The sequence below is a fragment of the Podospora pseudoanserina genome, chromosome 3, assembly GCF_035222485.1.
Source record: "Podospora pseudoanserina strain CBS 124.78 chromosome 3, whole genome shotgun sequence".
Lineage (NCBI taxonomy): Eukaryota > Fungi > Ascomycota > Sordariomycetes > Sordariales > Podosporaceae > Podospora > Podospora pseudoanserina.
The window spans coordinates 3937030-3954632 of NC_085922.1; the positions used below are offsets into that span (position 1 = coordinate 3937030).

Below are 17603 nucleotides of genomic sequence, written 5' to 3' on the forward strand. Positions count from 1 at the left end.
GTCTCTAGACTCGTGACATCTGAGGTGAGATAAACCCGCGCGGGGGTGCAACCCCCACACAGAGTCGCCCGTTTCTTGACACCAACCACACCGCCCACCCTCGCTAACTTTAATACCCCTGTCCGGTTGGAAGGGTGGAAGGGTCCTCAACCGCCACCAGCCAAGAGAGCTTACCTTCACCAAGTCCCGATCGCCGATAGCCGACTAACACTACAAAACGACAGCTCACACACTTCAAGTAGTGTACCTACCTACCCAAGCCCCCAAGAACAATATGTTCATCTCATGTTCGCCAATGTCACGATGCCGCCAGACAACACTGCCATTTGGTCAGCCACACGCAGTGAAAGACCTTCCCGTGACTGGGCCAGATTTTCTTGTGGCTGTCTCTTATTGGAGATGATGCAAGGGAACTTATGCAGCATCCCCTGCCGGGCATATAGACACTGCACACCTCCCTCCTTAGGTCACCAACAACAGTTTGACCCCACAGACCACTTTTCGCAGTTCCTCCATTACACTCCGGCTGGCCCAATCGGCAGGATGGCGTCCACGGGGTCGGGTGTCCTGATATACTCCGGTTATCCCCTTGGATCTCCATACGGAGCACTGGGACGCAGACACTTTCTCGCCTCTGAGTAAGCAACATGTCCAATGTAGAAGCAGCGAGCGGCCAGTAGCATATGTAGTATCCGCAAACCAATGACCTCAGCCCAGAAAACCCGCTTCTTACCCCAGACTCTTGGCCGCTACGAGATCGTCTTCTGGCATTTTGCGGGGAAGTGGCAAATGGCGTTAAACAGTTGGTTGTTATCTCACGTCCCCTGTCGTTTATGATGACGCCTGGCCGGGAAGACGGCATACCTGACACGGATTATGGCCGACACGGGACGTACTAATGCTATGCGGATATATCATATTTACATTCCACCATCAAGGCCCGATGGCTTGGTCTCTCTGGAGCGAGTGTCATTGAGAAGACAAGTACACAGAAATATAGAGACCCCAGCGTGTAATCGCCTCTCAGGACATGACTCCCTAAAGCTGCCTCTTCGGGGACTTTCGTTATCTTCAGAAGTCCATCAACTCGGTTTACGATCTATGTAGATGGCATCATTGAGCGTTCTCCCAAAAAGCAGTCTCGTTTATTCGGGGGTTAATGTAACATGATAGGAAAGGTATTCGAGATGCATTGAATAATCATGGCTGACTCACATGCTGTGAGCCTAGCTTCTCGTAACGGTGCCCATCAACGTGTTACGTCGTATGGCTCTCCGTTTTTTTTTGCGTATTACAAGAGACTCCAATCTAGGTACCTAGGTAGGCATGATGTCTTGGAGTGAGAAGAGTGTTGTTGACGATGTGCGATCAATACTATGAACAAAACGGGAAATAGTATCTCGAGACTTTTCGAATGTATCGTTATCGATGCGCTGTTCAGGGCACTTGGCTATGTCATCCTGTCTTGAACTCCTCTCGAGTCGTTCGTGATACTTCAAGACCAATCACCAAGGCAGGTTGACTCGACTGCCTAGAGGCTGCTACTCTGGAGTGGTTTCACTTTTCAAGTATGGATTACCTAGATATGTGATGATCCTCCGCATTTACTGCCACCCAGACAGAGTGCCACAAAGACACGAATGTCGGTTTGAAGATGCGACCACAGTGCGCACTGAACTACTCAGCCACAACCACCACTTCCTATCAGATCGGGAATACAAGAGAAGCCTGTTCTCTTCTCATGCAGAAGGTCTTCGGCCTATGCACATCTACGCGGCGTAGTGATAAGTGCGCTGGTTAAAATTCTTATCACAGTTTCAAACGACTATGACTTGTTCAGACCTGGCGAGCATTCCCTCTACTCAACCTGAATTCAGTGTCCGGCATTACAATGGTTCATCAGGACGATACCACAGACGCCACAGTCATACTGCGTCAGACACATATGGGTTGGAAATGAGGATGGAAAGATGGCGTCGACGGGAAAGGAGATCAGATGAACTTTGTGGACCAAGAGGACTCAGGAGGCGTGCTTCCCGGCGTCGGATAGATAGGATTGTCAAATGCGGTGACACCATTACGCGAAGGATAGTATATACAGCATGAATTTGTGTATCATGAAGGCTACGAAAGTGTGTTCTCATGACCTCACTCCTTTTCCAAAGTTACAACGAGCGGACTGTCAAGGTTATCAGCCATGCTACCGTTGTTTCAATACAAGTAGTGACAACACAATCACCTCTAGTAGAAGACTAGTAGAAGAGTCGAAGATTTGACGTCGGAGAGGAGGGATGATCATGACCACATTGGCTGATGCAATCACCCGTGGAAGAACCACCCTTCATCTACAGCTGTCTTGCAAGCAATATGCGTACTGGGAGCAGCAGTCTTGTGCGCCTGAGGCTGAATCATGGGTGGTCAACCAAGAGATAAGCCGACTTGGATTCGTTGAGAGTGCTCAACCGCTATCGAAAATGGGCCGGGTTGGGCGTTAATGTCTCAAGCGGTTGAGAGATTGCAATGTAACGGATGATTGAATGGTTGGTCCAAGCCTTGCTATCTACCGACGTTGACGCTGCCACGTTCAACGCGCGCGATCTCTCAAGGGTCCGTGGGGGCACCGTCCAAGGCCTTGTGACAGCTGCAACCCTACCACCCGGAAACGTCTCTGAAAAACCACAGAAAGATATGCTGGTCCTGGTTGTCGATTGAAACGCGGCTCCAGACACGCTCGGATGCGTCTTCGATCACGAGCACGATTCCGGGAACGCCTGGCAGCTTCCCAGACTCTGGGAACCTAGGCATGGGGGTCAGCCCCTGGCTGTGCCAAGAGAATCTCTCCCGAATGTCGCGTGGCAGCGGATGACGGCGAGGCCTGCTGGCTGATGCCAAGAGTAGAGATGTTGGTTCGGCTGGATAAAGCTGCAAGTCCTCGCATTGCTGCTGTGTTTTTGTCGACAAGAAAGACAGCGTGGAAAATGCTGTGACACGGCTGCAAAGATGTCAGGGGGTGGGTCACGATAAGCGGACGGCATATGATATGGACTATGAGTGGAGGATCTCGAGATGTCCATCGCCAGGGTCTTGAGCTTTGACGGCCAAGACAGCTATCTACTACACACAACTTTGCTGTCGAGAGAGGGGAGCATGTCGTGCCAGTCTGGCCGTCATGTCGCGTGTCTGGTTCGGCCAATGCAAGACGGCGGCGAATGCCCGTTACCTATCTCTCCTCATGCCCCTGGCCAACCACGGCTCGCGAGCCCGACAAAAGAACATCTCGGCAGCCAAGTTTCTCCCCGTCGTCTCCTGGATGCCAGGCGGGGCCAGCAAGATGGGCAAATGAGCTGAACGGTGGGCACCAGTGGCACCGTATTCAGGGGAGTCCCTGGCGGCGGAACAACGGGAAAAGGCTAAAATTGGGAGTGATGGAAATGCAATAAAGAACAGCCCCATTTTGCATGTTCGAGAACACGAAGTGGTCTCCTGATGACGGGTACCTGAAAGTCTTTGGAACTCTCTCGGGTCAGCATCACGGACCGCTGGTCGATACAGCTTGCCGAACGCCCGTCTCGGCGAGGGTCGTGGTGCAACTCTGGGCCGATAAGCTTGGGTCTGGCAGAGACAATGGTTGCGGTGGTTGTGGTGATGCAGGTCAAAAAACAGGATCGCTGATTCGCGGCCCACAGTGACACAAGCCCAAGACTTCAACGCTCCGCCAAACTGGATTCGCGAACCAGGATCCCTTTGATAGATGAGATTAAAATGAAATAAGCCCAGGAACCGACGACGGGCTGCTTTGTTTAGAAACACCAGATCCCGCCCTGCCCTTTTTCTTTCCTACTGCATCATCTTATACCTACCTAGAACCTAGGATATGATAGACTGCTTGCCGTTCCATCAGTCGGCCTCGAGGACAACGTTTCTGCCGACGAGGACACACGACACAAGCGCACGAAAAGCGACCGACACCGAATCCTACATTGCACTAGGCGGGCTCTTTGCAGAACGGCGACCAACCGTGGCACACTAAGGGTAGCCTAGAGCGACGGGAGCAGAGCAATACGCGCCGTTCTGTCCATGCTCGTCCTCGTCCACCATGGCGGCGTCAAAATATAACACTCTGCCGGCCGGCCAGGCTGATGACGACACGCCTGATCAACACGGCCAGCGCCCGCCGTTTTCCCCAGATTCCTTCGCCTCGCGCCTCTCGCCAACGTCGCAGTCCACCTCGACCAGCCTGGCCTCGCCCGCCCAGTCGCCCAATCCCATGGCCCATGCGAGCTTGGCCGAAAAGACGTTTACTCCCCTCTCCATGAACGAAAGCGATTACCTGTCGGACCACTCGGCCACCGACCGCCTGCTGAGAAAAAAGTCGTCCTTCTCCCTCGAACACGAATCGATGCTGAGCACCTCCAACACTTCCAGAGGCGAAACGTTTCTGCAGGTGGGCAGTGCCATTGGCAGAAGCAACAGTGTCAGCAGCACGTCCAGTGCCACGGCAGCTGGCCGGGGCGTGACGGTTGTCAGCTCCATGGTCCAATCGTTTGAAGCCCTGCACGCGGCAGTGGTTGAGAAAGAACGAGAACTGGCGGCCAAAAAGAGCAGTGCCAGTCTTCGCCCGTCTCTCGGTCCGGTGTCAAGGACAACATCGCCAGCTCCAAATGCAGACCTGACAGACGCAAGCCAGCACCAGCACCAGCACCAGCAACACCTGGGGTCCAGTCTTGGCGGGGCTGTTGGCGCCACCGATACGACCATCGTGCCGCAGACAACCGCTGCATGCTCAAATCCCGACCCCCCAGCGCAAAATGCGAAGGCCGCCCCTGAGTCCCCGATCTGCTCCCCGATTTCAGTGACGGCCCAGACGCCCCTGATCCGACCGACTCCCTCGACAATTCCTTCTCCCACCACCTCGATCGAATCGCCATTGCCCCGAACCTCTTCCACCGCGAGCATCAGCCTGACACACCCCACCCCAGACCTCAACAAGCGATCGCAGTCGGGCGCCTACCTCGGCAACATTGCCGCCCTCGAAGCCACGGCCGAGCGCCTGTCCATGACCAGTTCCATCGAAGTCGCCATTCGCGAAGAGCACAACGAGCTCAAGCGGTCCGAGAGTCGGAAGTCGTCGATTCTTCAACGTGCGAGTGGTACCTCAGCTGGTTCCGAGTCTGGTTCGGCATTGCATCTCGGAAGCAGAAAGAACTCGGTGGTGGAAACGAACAACGCAGCCCGTTTTGGCGGTTATGTCATGAGTCCCCAACATTCCTTGTCTGGCGCGTCGGCCCGTCTCCGCGCTGGCAGCAAGGCCAGCTCCAGTGGCTTGCCAGCTCCGGAGTCCGTTGCGCTTTCGTCTAGCCTAGACAACGGCGAGGACTTTCCATTCATGTCTCGGAGTGGACCAGGAAAAGCGTCAACGAGAAGTGCAGCCAGCAAGCTGTCCCTTGCCGAGATTGCCGAACTGGAACACCCAACAGCCCTGACGCGGGATGCCATGGACCGAGCCGACCTGGGAGTGCCGGACAACGACGAGGAGGAGGAGAGGCGCATACTAGCGAGTGCCCACCAATATATCGAGCCAGAGTTTGCCGATGAAGGGGAAGGAGCGCGCACACCCCAGAATGAGAACCAAACCTTTCTGGATGATCCCGCCCCGCGGCTGCAGCTCCACCAGCCCGACCAGTACTCGCAGTATTGGGACCAGAATAATGACCAGGCGAGAAGACCAACGACGGCCGCTTCCGTTACCACGTTTGATCAAGCTCAGACAGCGTTTGGTGACTTTGACGGCGTCCACTGTGACCCCGAAGCCGACCAGTTTGTGCCTCACCAGGAGCCTGAGCTGCCTCCGCCTCGGTCACAACAGCAACCGCAGCACCATGGCATCAACACTTCGTTGGGGCCCCGCCCGACATCGTACTTTGACCCATCTACCGGGCAGCAGATGCTCTACTACCCAGCTCCGGTCCCCGCCATGCTCAATCTGCCACCAAAGCTGTCCAAAAAGCCCAAGGCGGGACCCAGAACCGCGAGGCGGTCCCAGGTTATGAGTGCGATGCCGATGGTGACAACGCGGGAATCACGGGTGTGGCTTCCTGATCCGACTCATACTGTGGGCGGAGGTAGCCAGCACAACGTGCCCCTCATGCCGGAACTCCTCGGCGGAGATTACGCTCCCCAGACATCAAATGCCGACGAGCTGGCGCCACCACAAGCGCCCGCCCTTGCTTCGGGCCACTCCAGGCACGCGTCCGAGGCGAGCACCATCCATCCGGCTGCCCCTGTTGTGGAAGAGCAACGAGAATTCCGTCGTCCTCAACGCTTGACCGACAACCGCAAATCCCGGGCGACTGTATTGGACGGCTTGCCACCGCAGCTCCGTGCAAGCGCCTTTTTCGAGCTGCCCTCTACCCATCTCCCCAAGATTGAGGTCAAGGACGGATCTGCCATGGCGACGCTCGACAGTATCCTCGACGCCTCGGCCGCTGCGCCCGTCAGCGCTTTTACCGACCACGCCTTTGCCGGGGCCTTGGGTGATGAGGTGTATGGGACTGAGAAGAAGCGCAAATTAAAGAAGCCGCCCAAGAAGTCCGACGCAGAGCCTGTGGAGGAGGTGGTGGCCAAGCCAAAACGAAAGACACTTGTCAAAAGGAACTCGAGCTCGGCTCTGCTTGACTACGAGAACGAACCGAAGAAGAGATCTAGTCGGTTTTCCCTTTTCCCGAGCAGAGACGATGACGACGACAGCGATGACGATGACGAGCGGATCAGACGAAATGGTGATCGTTCACCCGGCGATGGCCCTCTGCAGTCTCCCAACCCCCTCGCCCCGGGTGCCGACGAAGAGTCCAGTGAACAATCCAGCGACGAGTCTAGTGAGAACGAAAGGTCTGTCTACAGAGGCCCGCCCACGACGCTGCTCGCAGAGTTGCAGATCCGGAAGCGCCAGAATCAGCAGCGAGTCAAGGACGGCACCCAGCTTCCCCGCGGCCAGCACGGCACCACTCTTCTTGAACTGGACGCTGTTGCTCAGGTGGAACAGAAGACCAGGAAGGGCAAGCGTGTTAATCTCGCCTGGGAGGACCCAAGCGCCAATCCGTATCAAGGCTCCGACATGGACGACGAGGACGTGCCGCTGGGCATGCTGGCGCTTGCCAAGGCCACTGGTGACGGAACCAACAGGTCAACCATGGACATTGGCGCTCTCATGAGCGAGGTGAATCGCCCCCTTGGCTTGATGGAGCGTCGGGAAATCGAAGACAACGAGCCCCTCAGTCGCCGCCGCGAGAGGTTGCAGGGCAGAGACAGCGGCCATGTTCCGTTGTCTCTGGACCTTATTCAGAAGCGAATGAGCCACATGCCGCTCACACAAACAAACGGCGCTCCCATTGGGTTGATGGGTATGCGATCCCAGTCGAGGCTCAATCTTCAGCTTCCCCAAGAAGAACGACCAGTCTCCATGATGGGCGCCAACGCAGACGAGAGTGATCCTGAGGTGGAGGGGGAGACGCTGGCTGCCCGCAAAGCACGACTGGCAGCCGAAAACCTTTTGCCGCGCACCCGTCCTGTCAGCGGCATGTTCTCGGCCGAGCTTCTCAGCCAGTTTGGCGGCGCCGACGAGGAGGCTGCCGACGCCAAGAGCAAAGGAGTGAGCAATGAGGCTGCCGCGGTGGTGGATGTGCCCGAGGAAGAAGAGACGTTGGGCCAGCGAAGACGCAGACTACAAGCCGAGAGAGAGGCACGGGAGCGCGAGATGGCTGCTGGAGGCGGCATATATCCACCTCGTGCTGCTACGCCCGTTGGACTTTTCCCAAGCGTGAGCGGCCTGCAAGCCAACCCTCAAGCCCGCCCGCTCTCCATGGCCAACATGCTTGGTGCTCATCCCATCGATACCCCCATGGGTCACATGAACCCCCTCGAGCAAGCGCGCCTGAACCGGGAGGCCGAAGCAATGAGGGTGCAGCAGGAGCAAGAACTCCGAATGGCAGCGCTCCGAGCTCAGATGCCCACAAGTCTGGTTGCCGTCTCGTCTGGGGGCAGGAGTGGCGGATACATGAATGGCATGTTCAACAACGGAATGGGGGGGCACGCTGTGGGCCAGGCCGGCGCTGCTGGGATGAGCCTAGGCTACGGCAACGGCAGCAACCTGAGCTTGCTGACGCCGCAACAACCAATGATGCATGGTGGTGGCATTCCGATGAATGGTGTTTATGGGGGTGGATACGGGATGCAAGTACCTGGCCAAGTGGGCCAAGTGGGACAGGTTGATATGGTGGAGCGCTGGCGGCAAGGCGTGTTGCCGTGAACAGGTCTTAGGTCTTTGGATAGAATTTTGGATCATGGAAAATTTTGTTGGTACAAGCAAAAAGCTGGTATTGCTACTTGATTAGAGCATAGCATAGCATTTGGGGGGGCTGGGCTTCTGTTTTGGGTATAAGTATACACTGTTGTATTGTTGTACGACGCTGGCGGGTTTATCATTCGAGCTACCTTGAGCAATCAAAGCGAGATTTTGTTTTCATCATTCTTCACAGACCACCCAAACAATCACGCCATGTAAAAGATCAGCCTGACCTGTATGCCTTTTATCGCTCTCGTGGCTTTTCTACGGAGAGATGAGAGGCAGCTCCGAAAAAGACAATCCCAAGATAAAGATTAATTGTTTGCACAAGACATGTAGATGCAAAGTTGAAAGCTCTCATCCCAAGCGCCAAAGACAAAAGAGGTCACTCACTGCTCCCCATCTCCACCAGCATGTCCCCAGTTCAGCCACGTCTCAGCTGCGGTCTGGAGATGCCCCTGGTGCGGAAACGACACGGCATGCGGGTGATTGGCCGCGGCCGGGACTTGATGAAGCCAGTATCCCTGTGGCGTAAACATGTTGTTGCCCGCGTGGAAGAAATAGGGGCTTGCCGTCATGGCTGTGGCTGTCCCGTCGTCTGCCATTCCCGTAAATGCCGCCGGGGACACGGCAGGCATGAATTGGGAGTGAGCCATCCCATACGCAGCCCCCGGCGGAAGATAGGTGGCCGCGGGGCTTTGTTGCTGCTGCTGAGGAGTTCCGCTGGTGACTGAAGTTGGTGCGGTGGAAGGTAATGGCGGCTGGAGAAGTGACGCGCTGAGACTGCCCGTGCCGGTTGACCGGTAGGTTGATGAGGGCTGGCGGTTGTGGCCGTGACTGAGGCTCTGGCTTTGACTGGACGATGTCTCTGGGGACAGGTTCTCGCGTATCGAGACGTACATCCGAAAGGTGTTTTGGACGACGGTCTTGAGGCGGTCCCGGAGGAGATCCAGGTTGCGATTGTTGGATGAATTGGGGTCGGCAGGGTCAGAGCCGGGTAGGGGGATGTCACCTTGTTGGATCTTGTGGTCGAGGATGTTGAAAAAGAGATCGACAAAGTATTCCTCGCCGTCCTTTGGGGTTCCCGAGGTGAACGAAGAGGGTATCTCGTGCCATGGGCTTTCTGGCCGGGCAACCTCTGGGAACAAAACGTCCCAAATCTCAAACCACTTCTCCACCCGGTGCACCTCTTGGTTCTTCTTTCGGTTCTGCTTGTCCAGCATGGCCCACTGAACTTCATCAACCCCTTCTTTGAGAGAGGCGTCCCGAAGAGGACAGGGGACCTCGCTCTTGCGGTGCTCGGCTAGCTTGTTGAGGGATTCTGCACGGTCTACCCCCTTTCCTGGGTTGAATGTTTCTTTGCATCTTTCGCATTGGACGGGAGAATGTGTTCGCTTGAGATGTTCCCTGTCACAACAAATCAGCAGGTTGTCCCAAGAGACCGACCCCGGCGACTTACTTTAGTCGCTGGATAGATTTGAACCCTGGCCCTGTACAAGGTCTGTACCGATGCTTCTTGCCAGACCCGGCATCGCCGTGGACATTATATTTGATTGGATCCCGTTTGTGAAACGGACAAGCCAGCAGCGGCTCGCGAGTGTTTCCGCTGAGAGGGGTGGAAGGAGGTCCCATTTTGCCGCCTCCAGGGTCCTTTTGGTCTTCTTCGTCTTGATCCTTGTCTCGGCCGTCCCTTGCCCCTTCGTCCGAGTCTGTACGCCTCCTTTTGCGAGACGGACCCGAACCCGAACCCTGGGACGGCGAAGTATTGGCCGGGGAGGACTCGTGTTTGGCTCCATCCCCTGCTCCGGCATGAGATGCTGCACATCGCCAGTTTTCCACTTTACTCTTGAGAGCCAAGTTGAAGTCGCGGTGAAGCAGCGGAATCAAAAAGGCTGCCAGAGAATAGTCCTTGTCCACAGCCGAGATCACAAGAGACTCTAGATTCCCGTTTTCACCACTCCATTCGTCATCGTCATCATCCTGGTCGGAATTATCCTCCTGTTCATCGTCCTCTTCATCGAGCCGGGCTGTCTCACACCCGCTCTCATCGGCATCGAAATCCGACTCGACATCTTCGTCGATCTCGTCTGCCTCATCGCCTTCTCTGTCAGCAGCCGAGAATGATTTTCGTAAAGAGCTGGGAAGACTCGGCGAGTGACTTCGGCCAAGGGATCGGTTTAATCGGTCTGCTGGTGTTTCTGGACGCTGGGGTGGAATCTTGGGCAATCTTGCTTGTGTAAGTCACGTCACTTTGCCGCACGGTTTACACTGAATCGGACACGTACTCGTTGGCCCCAGGCTTGACCTCCTCTTCTTCATGAAACCCATATTCCGTCCCTGGTCCGGCCGAGGTCGCCCAGCTGCTTGTTGTGGAGGCGGCGTACTCGCAAAAGTTGGTCGAGCTGCCTTCTGACGGAGTGACGCTGCTTGGACTGGGGGATCTTGATGACTGCTCCTGTGAGCTCAATTTGTTCACCCAGTTTGCGCGCAATTTGAACTCATCATCGAAGCTCATTACGGACAGCAGAGGGTGAACGTATGATTCGGCTCCGTCCATTTTGTCACTTTGCTCGACAGAGGCTCGTGACAGCGAAGATCGAGAACTGGGTTTGGGAAGAAAACAACCTGGAACTGGGAATAAATGTTTTTGGTCTTTGGCCCGCCAAACCCCTCAACATTTCTAAATACCCTACCAAACCAGCCCGATTAGGGCTTCTTACCCCCTTAGCCTCCGTCACCGTCATCCTGTGGTTTTGTGTCGATGGAGACGATAGCAGGGGAAAAAACGACCCAATTGCGAGCTGGCGCAATTGCGTAGAAAACCATGTCACTCATTGGATCGAAAAGTCGCCAGGCTCACAGAGATTGGCTGACTTTGCATGCCACTAACTGCAGGGCAAACGGATACCTACCCGAATGACACGCTGGACTGGCTGTACTTGTGCTTGGTCCGCTACTTTTGTTGTTTCTGTGTAAGGTTTTGCGAATGCGCGCAAATGCGTTTTCTTACCATCAGGCGTGGACGTTTAGAATCGCAGAGTACGGGTATGTACTTGGCACACAGATGCATATGCGCACGTTTCTCCCGAGATGCATGCAGGGTAAGAAGTTGCCACGCTCATGCGTGCTAATAGATACTTGACACTTTATCCCGGAGGGCCTCATACCTCAGGATCCAGAGATGTAAGCCCGGTCTCAATATGGTTCATTAACACAGTCCAACTTACACCCACGATTAGCCTGAGTCAGGCCTATGTGCACCTGATCTATTTACCCGACAACGATGTCGGATAACAAAATGGGATCCTCAGCTTCAAGTAGAGCGAGAAACTTATCACGATGGCGCATACCAGACCAACGCAGGTAGCTTGTTCAAAATGCTGTTTCAAGCACTGATTCTTGGCATCGCTGCCCTCGAGCACATCCACGGCCTTCCAACCTCAGCCAGCCAACCTGTGGGAGCCCGTCAGTACTATCCGGATCCCGACGACCCATCTCTTCCCCCGTCTCCTGAAGATTGCCTCAGGCTATCCTTCAGCGAGCCAGCGTGGTCCATCTACGATCCCGCACTGCTGTCAGTGAATGTCTCAGATGGAGGCACTCAAGGCGATATTCGCTTCTACACCAGAAACGTCGCTACTGGCCAACATGCAGATTGCAGAGTGACCAATATCGAACTCAACCCAAAGGGCGCCCAGTTGGAAACATGGCACAACTGCAATGTCACAGACTTGCAATTCCAGTTTCTTCTCGATGACTTTCAGGTGAGACTGAGGGGTGGATGGAAGTGCACTGACTCTGAGTGAGTGCTGTACTCATAACCCCCAAGAGCATCCAAACTGATACTTATCGTGTGACAAAGCCTGAGTTTCCACGGACAAGGTGTCTGGGAAGAACCTGTCGTTCAAGGTTGTCTGGAAGAGTGGAATACACCTCGTGGTCAAGAGACGCTTTGCATCATGGGAGGATCATATGTCGCTGCCACGCTGACTAGTCCGATGGATCTACAACCTCAATGGCCCCTGCTTCCCTACACACCTTTTGAGAGGGCGTGGAGATGCGTCGATCGCTCATGGGATCCCGAGTTTACTGTCCACAGCTTGGAATACCAGCATCGCGAGGGTTCATACGAGTTTACTCTGGATCTTGAGAATCATTCCAGCGGCGAAAGGACAGTCTGCAAATCCGAGACACTTGACGAGAAGGGCCTACCTACCGATGGCTCAACACCGTGGGTAAAGTGTTTGGCTGAGAATGCCACGCTCGACGTTCTGCTGGACAGGACGTATGATATTCTGGGGATTCGCCAAGAGTGGAAGTGTAGTGACAATGTCAAGGATATTGAGCCGTAGGTCTTGTCTCTTCTAGTTTGTGCCATTTGAGGGCCGGCTAACGCATTTGAAACAGAGAAGACTATCGTGCCACGGGATTGATTCAGGCACGCCTTGATTGTGCCAAACCGACAGACAAAAAACACAAAGACTATACTTGCACCCTACCTGCCGCATTACCATTGACATTTACTGGATATCCTGCCATCGACAAAACCGTGCTCCCGCCTTTCCCTCACACTTTCTACAACAGAAGTTGCACAATCAACTCCATCAGCAACACCCACACTCTTACCTTGAACGAGTACAAGATTGAAACGGCCGATGACGGAAAACTCGAGGGGACTTTCAGTTTCTATAATCCTGGGCCCGGAGAAACGTGGAGCCTTTCCAAGATTCCTGTGCTCAACGATGCAACTTGGCATGAGTGCACCCCTGGGAAGGGAACAGAACTGCCTTGGCAATTGGCCAGATGCAGTTATGCACTTTCTTTGCACGAAAAGTCGCCCGAAATCCGGTTTGATCTGGCATGGTACTGTGATGATCGCGATCCAAGTAATGCGTAGGTTTTAACCCTTGTTTAACCCCTGAGTGGTTGCCCATGGCAACAAGAAGTTTTGAATGAGAGCTGACAGAGATATAGCATCTTGTTCGAAGCCAGCGCTCAAGCAGACTTGACTGGCAAAACTGCCTGCCAAGGCGGAATTTGCCAGTTCCCCTCAGGGATAACAGAGGTGGCACTCCAGGTTACAAATTTGACGTGGGAAACCGGGCATGGAGTCATGCAGAAGGGCCCAATTTTACCCTGGGTATAGCGCGGATAGTCCGACGATTGCAAAAGAGAGGAGACCTTGACAGAAAAGAAGAAGCGGCTGTGGCCTTTTTCCATATTTGAGCAACAATAGAACCAAGCTCCGACGTGATTGGGACTCCTTCCCACTTGGAAAAGCAGCTGGGTCCAGACGGACTGATGGTAGGACCGGGTGAGCCAACTGCCGAAGCTGACAGAGCTCGACAAGATTTTCTCCAAATCCCCACATGTTTGATTGGCGAACCAAGGGGCGGGCTCATCGTGGGTATGCAGCTGGGTTATTCTTGAGAGACCACTGAACCAAATCTTTATGCGTATCGGTTGGGGGGGTTGGGGTCACACGGCTAGCTAGGTACCTATCATTGCAAAAATTGGGTGATTTCCATCACTGCGACCTACCTGCCTGGATGATTCATCATGGTAAGAAAAGTCAATAGTTCAATATTGAATGCAATATCATCCCTGATGCAAGGTTCAAAGATAACCGTAAGAGGTCATATGCATTAAAGTTGGGCTCGTGTGTTCATTACGACGAATAGAACATCTCCCCGTGAGACGGGTGAGAGGTCTGTTGGTTCTGATGGTGTAACACTTTTACACCAACGGGCCATCCAGACAAGAAATTTACCCGGTTGGAGTGACGTGCGATACCTACAATCGCCATGTACGTGTAACATCAAGACCCAGAGATGCATGTCTTGAACTTGTGTGTTGGAAGAACTATACATACTTACCTATGATTAATGCCCGCCGGGATGCACCGGTAGTTGCAGGGACCCTTCAATCGATAAGATATATAATGTGCCGTCACTGTCTTGCAAATAATCTGCAATTTGCTCCCCCTCAACCCCCCACTTGTTCCCTATCCTCATAATGACTGACAAACCCACCCCTTCGACAGTGGTCGAGCCCCAACAAGGAACCAAGGATAGCAACGAAAAGAGAGACAGAAAAGGCCGTATTCATGAGTTCCAGGAAACCGAGGGCTACATTATTGACATCGCCGAGGATGATTCCGCGCCAACAGGGCTCAAACTTGCCAAGGATGGCCACACCGTCTTGATCCCCCAGCCCAGTGATGATAAGCATGATCCTCTGAACTGGACGTGGAACAAGAAGCACCTCATGCTTTTTATCGTGTCTTGGGTGTCCTTTCTGCCTGACTATGGGAGCGCAACCGGGGCTGTCACTCTGATCCCGCAAGCCGTGGAGTGGGGGACCACCCCAGACACTGTGAATCACTCACAAGCCGGCAATGTATTCATGTTGGGCGCAGGTGGTGTGGTTGGTATGTACCTATCGACTTTCTCAGCAATTTGAACACAAGAAAACTTGTCTGACCCCGAAGCAGTCGTGATTCTTTCGGCCTACTTTGGCCGTCTCCCTGTCGTCTTTTGGTTCCTCCTCATCTCCGTCGCAACAGCAGCTTGGTGTGCCGAACCAGATACGTTCGAATCATTCATGGCGGCCCGTATTCTCAACGGCTTCTTCTCGACAGTCAGCCAGGCAGGGGGGTTAATGTTTATCAAAGACATGTTTTTCTTTCATGAACAGGCGAGGAAGATCAACATTTGGGCGTGAGCTTTTCTGTTCATGGATGGATTCTGTCCAGACTTGTTGACAAGTTTTTGCAAACAGATCATTTATTGTCATGTCCCCCTACGTCGGTCCTCTCTTTGCCGCCTTCATGACAGAAACACTACACTGGTCAGTGCCATTTTGGGTGTACTTTGGCATGAATGTGCTGGGAATGGCACTGGTCGTTGCATTTTTGGAAGAGACATACTATGACAGGACCATACCATCGGACCAACAGCCTGCTCGAGGCAACCGTTTTGCCAGACTGATCGGCACCGCCCAATGGAAGTCTCGACATCTCCGCAACACCTTTGGCCAAGCTTGTTGGAGAACCGTCAGTGTGCTTCTCAAGCCAATCGTAGCTCTCTCGTGCGTTTTTTACGCCTTGGTATGTTTGTTTTAATTCTGTTTCGTGTCAGCAACTGGCCTCAAATGAGCTGACACGATCGTAGACGTTTGCATGGGCGGTGGGCATCAACACCACGCTGGCCATATTTGTCACCCCACTGTACGGCTTCGGACCAAAACAAGTGGGATTCTTCTATTTCACCCCGGTGGTTGCTGTGGCACTGGGGGAGGCAACAGGCCACTGGCTGCATGACGCTCTCGCCAAGCAGTACATCCGCTCTCACAAGGGACATTTCGAGCCCGAGGTGCGCCTGCGAGCCGTACTTCTGGCAATGCCGGTTGTCATTGTCGGCCTAGTTCTCATCGGGCAGTGCTTTGAGAACCAGTGGTACTTCATGGCCACCAGCGTCTGCTGGGGCCTTTATGTTTTCGGCATGATGATCACCACAGTAGCACTGAGTAGTTACTGCCTTGATAGCTACCCGGAGGCATCTGGCGAGGTTTCGGCGTGGCTCAACATGGCCCGGACTGTCGGAGGGTTTATCGTCAGCTATTTTCAGGTCAGATGGGCCGAAGCGCAGGGAACGAAGCAGAGCTTCGGGATCCAGGCTGGCATCTGCGGCGGTGCTATTTTGTTCATTGTCGCTTTGATAGTGTGGGGGAAGAGGCTGAGAATTTGGGCGGGACCACTAAACTTTGCAACGACGTAATGTCAGGGTTAGGGTATGTAGCTTGACATGACGTCTTTGCACCACCTGTCCCCCCAACCAGTCCTGGTGCCAGATTCACTCGGCCACAAAAGCACCTAATAAACTTTTTATCCGCGCAGCCATAAATACCTTAATATCGTCCACCTTCTTTGCCCTTTTCCCAAAACACCAAACACAGTCAAAATGCCCAGAGTCGCAGACCGAAAATCCTGGCGAAAGCCAGCAGCTCCTCCAGTGGAAGCTCCCCAAACCCCGCCAGAAGCAGCGCCAAGATCCCACTATCACACCTCGCAACACCACGGCCACCATCACGACCCCGACCCAGCACTCGATGTGGAACTCGTTGATCACACCGAGAGGCTGCCACTTCGCTCGAAGCGCACTCGTCGTCTAGAGGAGAAGCTTGCCAGAAAAAAACGGACCGCGACCACCCCACTATGCTTGGAGGATATGCCGTTTGAGATCCTCGACGCCATCCTTTTGTGCTGTCAACCTCGCGATCTTTTCGCCATGTCACGTGTCTCAAAGGGCTACCGAGATTTCATCAAACAAGAAGGATCCCGAATCGCCAAATCCATCATCGAGCGGCGATATCCCTGTTTGGCAGCTTGTTTTCTTCGGCCTGTCCTTTTGGAAAACATTCAAGACTTGGGAGTCCGCAGGCACATGGGACATCCGAAAGTGACGAGCAGAGTCAAAGGTCACATGTTTCACCACATACCCACAATCCGAGGCGAGCTTGTCTGCAGCTGTCCGACATGCTATCATCGTTGGAACGCTCTTGGGCTGCTGGTCGACTTTGCACACTGGCAGGACTTTCTAGATAAAGGCGAAGCAATTCCACGCATAGCATTCGGGCGGCGTCCGATGTGGAACAAGGTATTGCTAAACCGAAACATGCAGGTTGTTCTGAAGGGCATCCGCGATCCTCTTTGGTATGCTCGCATCCTCGAAAAGCACCTGGAGTCGACTACGCGCGCCATCCGACGCCAGGTGCTCAACAAGAGCAATAAGCGCCAGCATTATCGACTCACTGACCAAGACCTACAAGAAGGAACCGACCACTTTCTCGAAGCCGAGGGGCCGCCTACCATCGACTATCCCTTCCACAGAGACAGTTACTACATGCTCGAAGCCTACCTGCCCAATCGTTCCTGGATTGATGGGAAATGGCTCTATCTACCAGCCAGCCTTCACGAGAGAGACGTCGCTGGTCTGATCAACAGTCTATTTCCTGTACCTGGCGAAGAAGAAGCAGAAGGGTAGATGTCTGTGCAATAAATGACCAATACGCCTACCAGGTAGTTTTAGCTGAAGCTGCGCAGGGGCCTCCCCGCACAATCTCCACAAATCACATCACAGCCTTGTGGCTTGCACAGCCCGTACTTCAGGACTTTTCCAAGAACTCATTGCTCCCGGTGGCCTCTTTGGGCGATAGACCATAAACTCAAGTTGACCCAACTTGAATTTGGAAAAGAAAAACA

The 17603-nt window shown here is 54.0% G+C and overlaps 6 protein-coding genes across 6 annotated transcripts; 4 read left to right on the forward strand and 2 right to left on the reverse strand.

The window, feature by feature from the left end:
- Positions 1 to 4096: 4096 nt before the first annotated feature.
- On the forward strand, positions 4097 to 8305 carry QC764_0059390 (uncharacterized protein; the record flags this gene model as incomplete). The annotated part of the gene is made up of 1 exon (XM_062940492.1): positions 4097 to 8305. One exon carries the CDS (start codon positions 4097 to 4099, stop codon positions 8303 to 8305), a length of 4209 nt encoding a protein of 1402 aa, XP_062802312.1.
- Positions 4524 to 5082, reverse strand: QC764_0059400 (uncharacterized protein; the record flags this gene model as incomplete). Its single annotated transcript, XM_062940493.1, has 2 exons — positions 4524 to 4938; positions 5012 to 5082. The coding sequence occupies 2 exons, from the start codon at positions 5080 to 5082 to the stop codon at positions 4524 to 4526; spliced, it is 486 nt and encodes a 161-aa protein (XP_062802313.1).
- A 425-nt stretch (positions 8306 to 8730) lies between the features above and the next one.
- Positions 8731 to 11106, reverse strand: QC764_310720 (uncharacterized protein; the record flags this gene model as incomplete). The annotated part of the gene is made up of 3 exons (XM_062946188.1): positions 10627 to 11106; positions 9801 to 10568; positions 8731 to 9748 (listed from the first exon to the last, which is right to left on the reverse strand). The coding sequence occupies exons 1-3, from the start codon at positions 10896 to 10898 to the stop codon at positions 8731 to 8733; spliced, it is 2058 nt and encodes a 685-aa protein (XP_062802314.1). The 5' UTR covers positions 10899 to 11106.
- A 343-nt stretch (positions 11107 to 11449) lies between these two features.
- Positions 11450 to 13859, forward strand: QC764_310710 (uncharacterized protein). The gene is made up of 4 exons (XM_062946187.1): positions 11450 to 12143; positions 12204 to 12689; positions 12749 to 13234; positions 13316 to 13859. The coding sequence occupies exons 1-4, from the start codon at positions 11719 to 11721 to the stop codon at positions 13485 to 13487; spliced, it is 1569 nt and encodes a 522-aa protein (XP_062802315.1). The 5' UTR covers positions 11450 to 11718; the 3' UTR covers positions 13488 to 13859.
- A 465-nt stretch (positions 13860 to 14324) lies between these two features.
- QC764_310700 (uncharacterized protein) lies at positions 14325 to 16119 on the forward strand (the record flags this gene model as incomplete). Its single annotated transcript, XM_062946185.1, has 4 exons — positions 14325 to 14771; positions 14835 to 15060; positions 15122 to 15449; positions 15514 to 16119. Exons 1-4 carry the CDS (start codon positions 14357 to 14359, stop codon positions 16117 to 16119), a joined length of 1575 nt encoding a protein of 524 aa, XP_062802316.1. The 5' UTR covers positions 14325 to 14356.
- A 183-nt stretch (positions 16120 to 16302) lies between these two features.
- QC764_310705 (uncharacterized protein) lies at positions 16303 to 17385 on the forward strand (the record flags this gene model as incomplete). The annotated part of the gene is made up of 1 exon (XM_062946186.1): positions 16303 to 17385. One exon carries the CDS (start codon positions 16303 to 16305, stop codon positions 17383 to 17385), a length of 1083 nt encoding a protein of 360 aa, XP_062802317.1.
- Positions 17386 to 17603: the final 218 nt, after the last annotated feature.

Coding starts and splice junctions, on each gene's coding strand:
- QC764_310710 (XM_062946187.1), top strand. CDS start 11,719: ATGCTGTTTCAAGCACTGATTCTTGGCATCGCTGCCCTCGAGCACATC. Junction 12,690..12,748: donor AATGTCAAGGATATTGAGCC/GTAGGTCTTGTC, acceptor CATTTGAAACAG/AGAAGACTATCGTGCCACGG. Junction 13,235..13,315: donor GATCGCGATCCAAGTAATGC/GTAGGTTTTAAC, acceptor ACAGAGATATAG/CATCTTGTTCGAAGCCAGCG.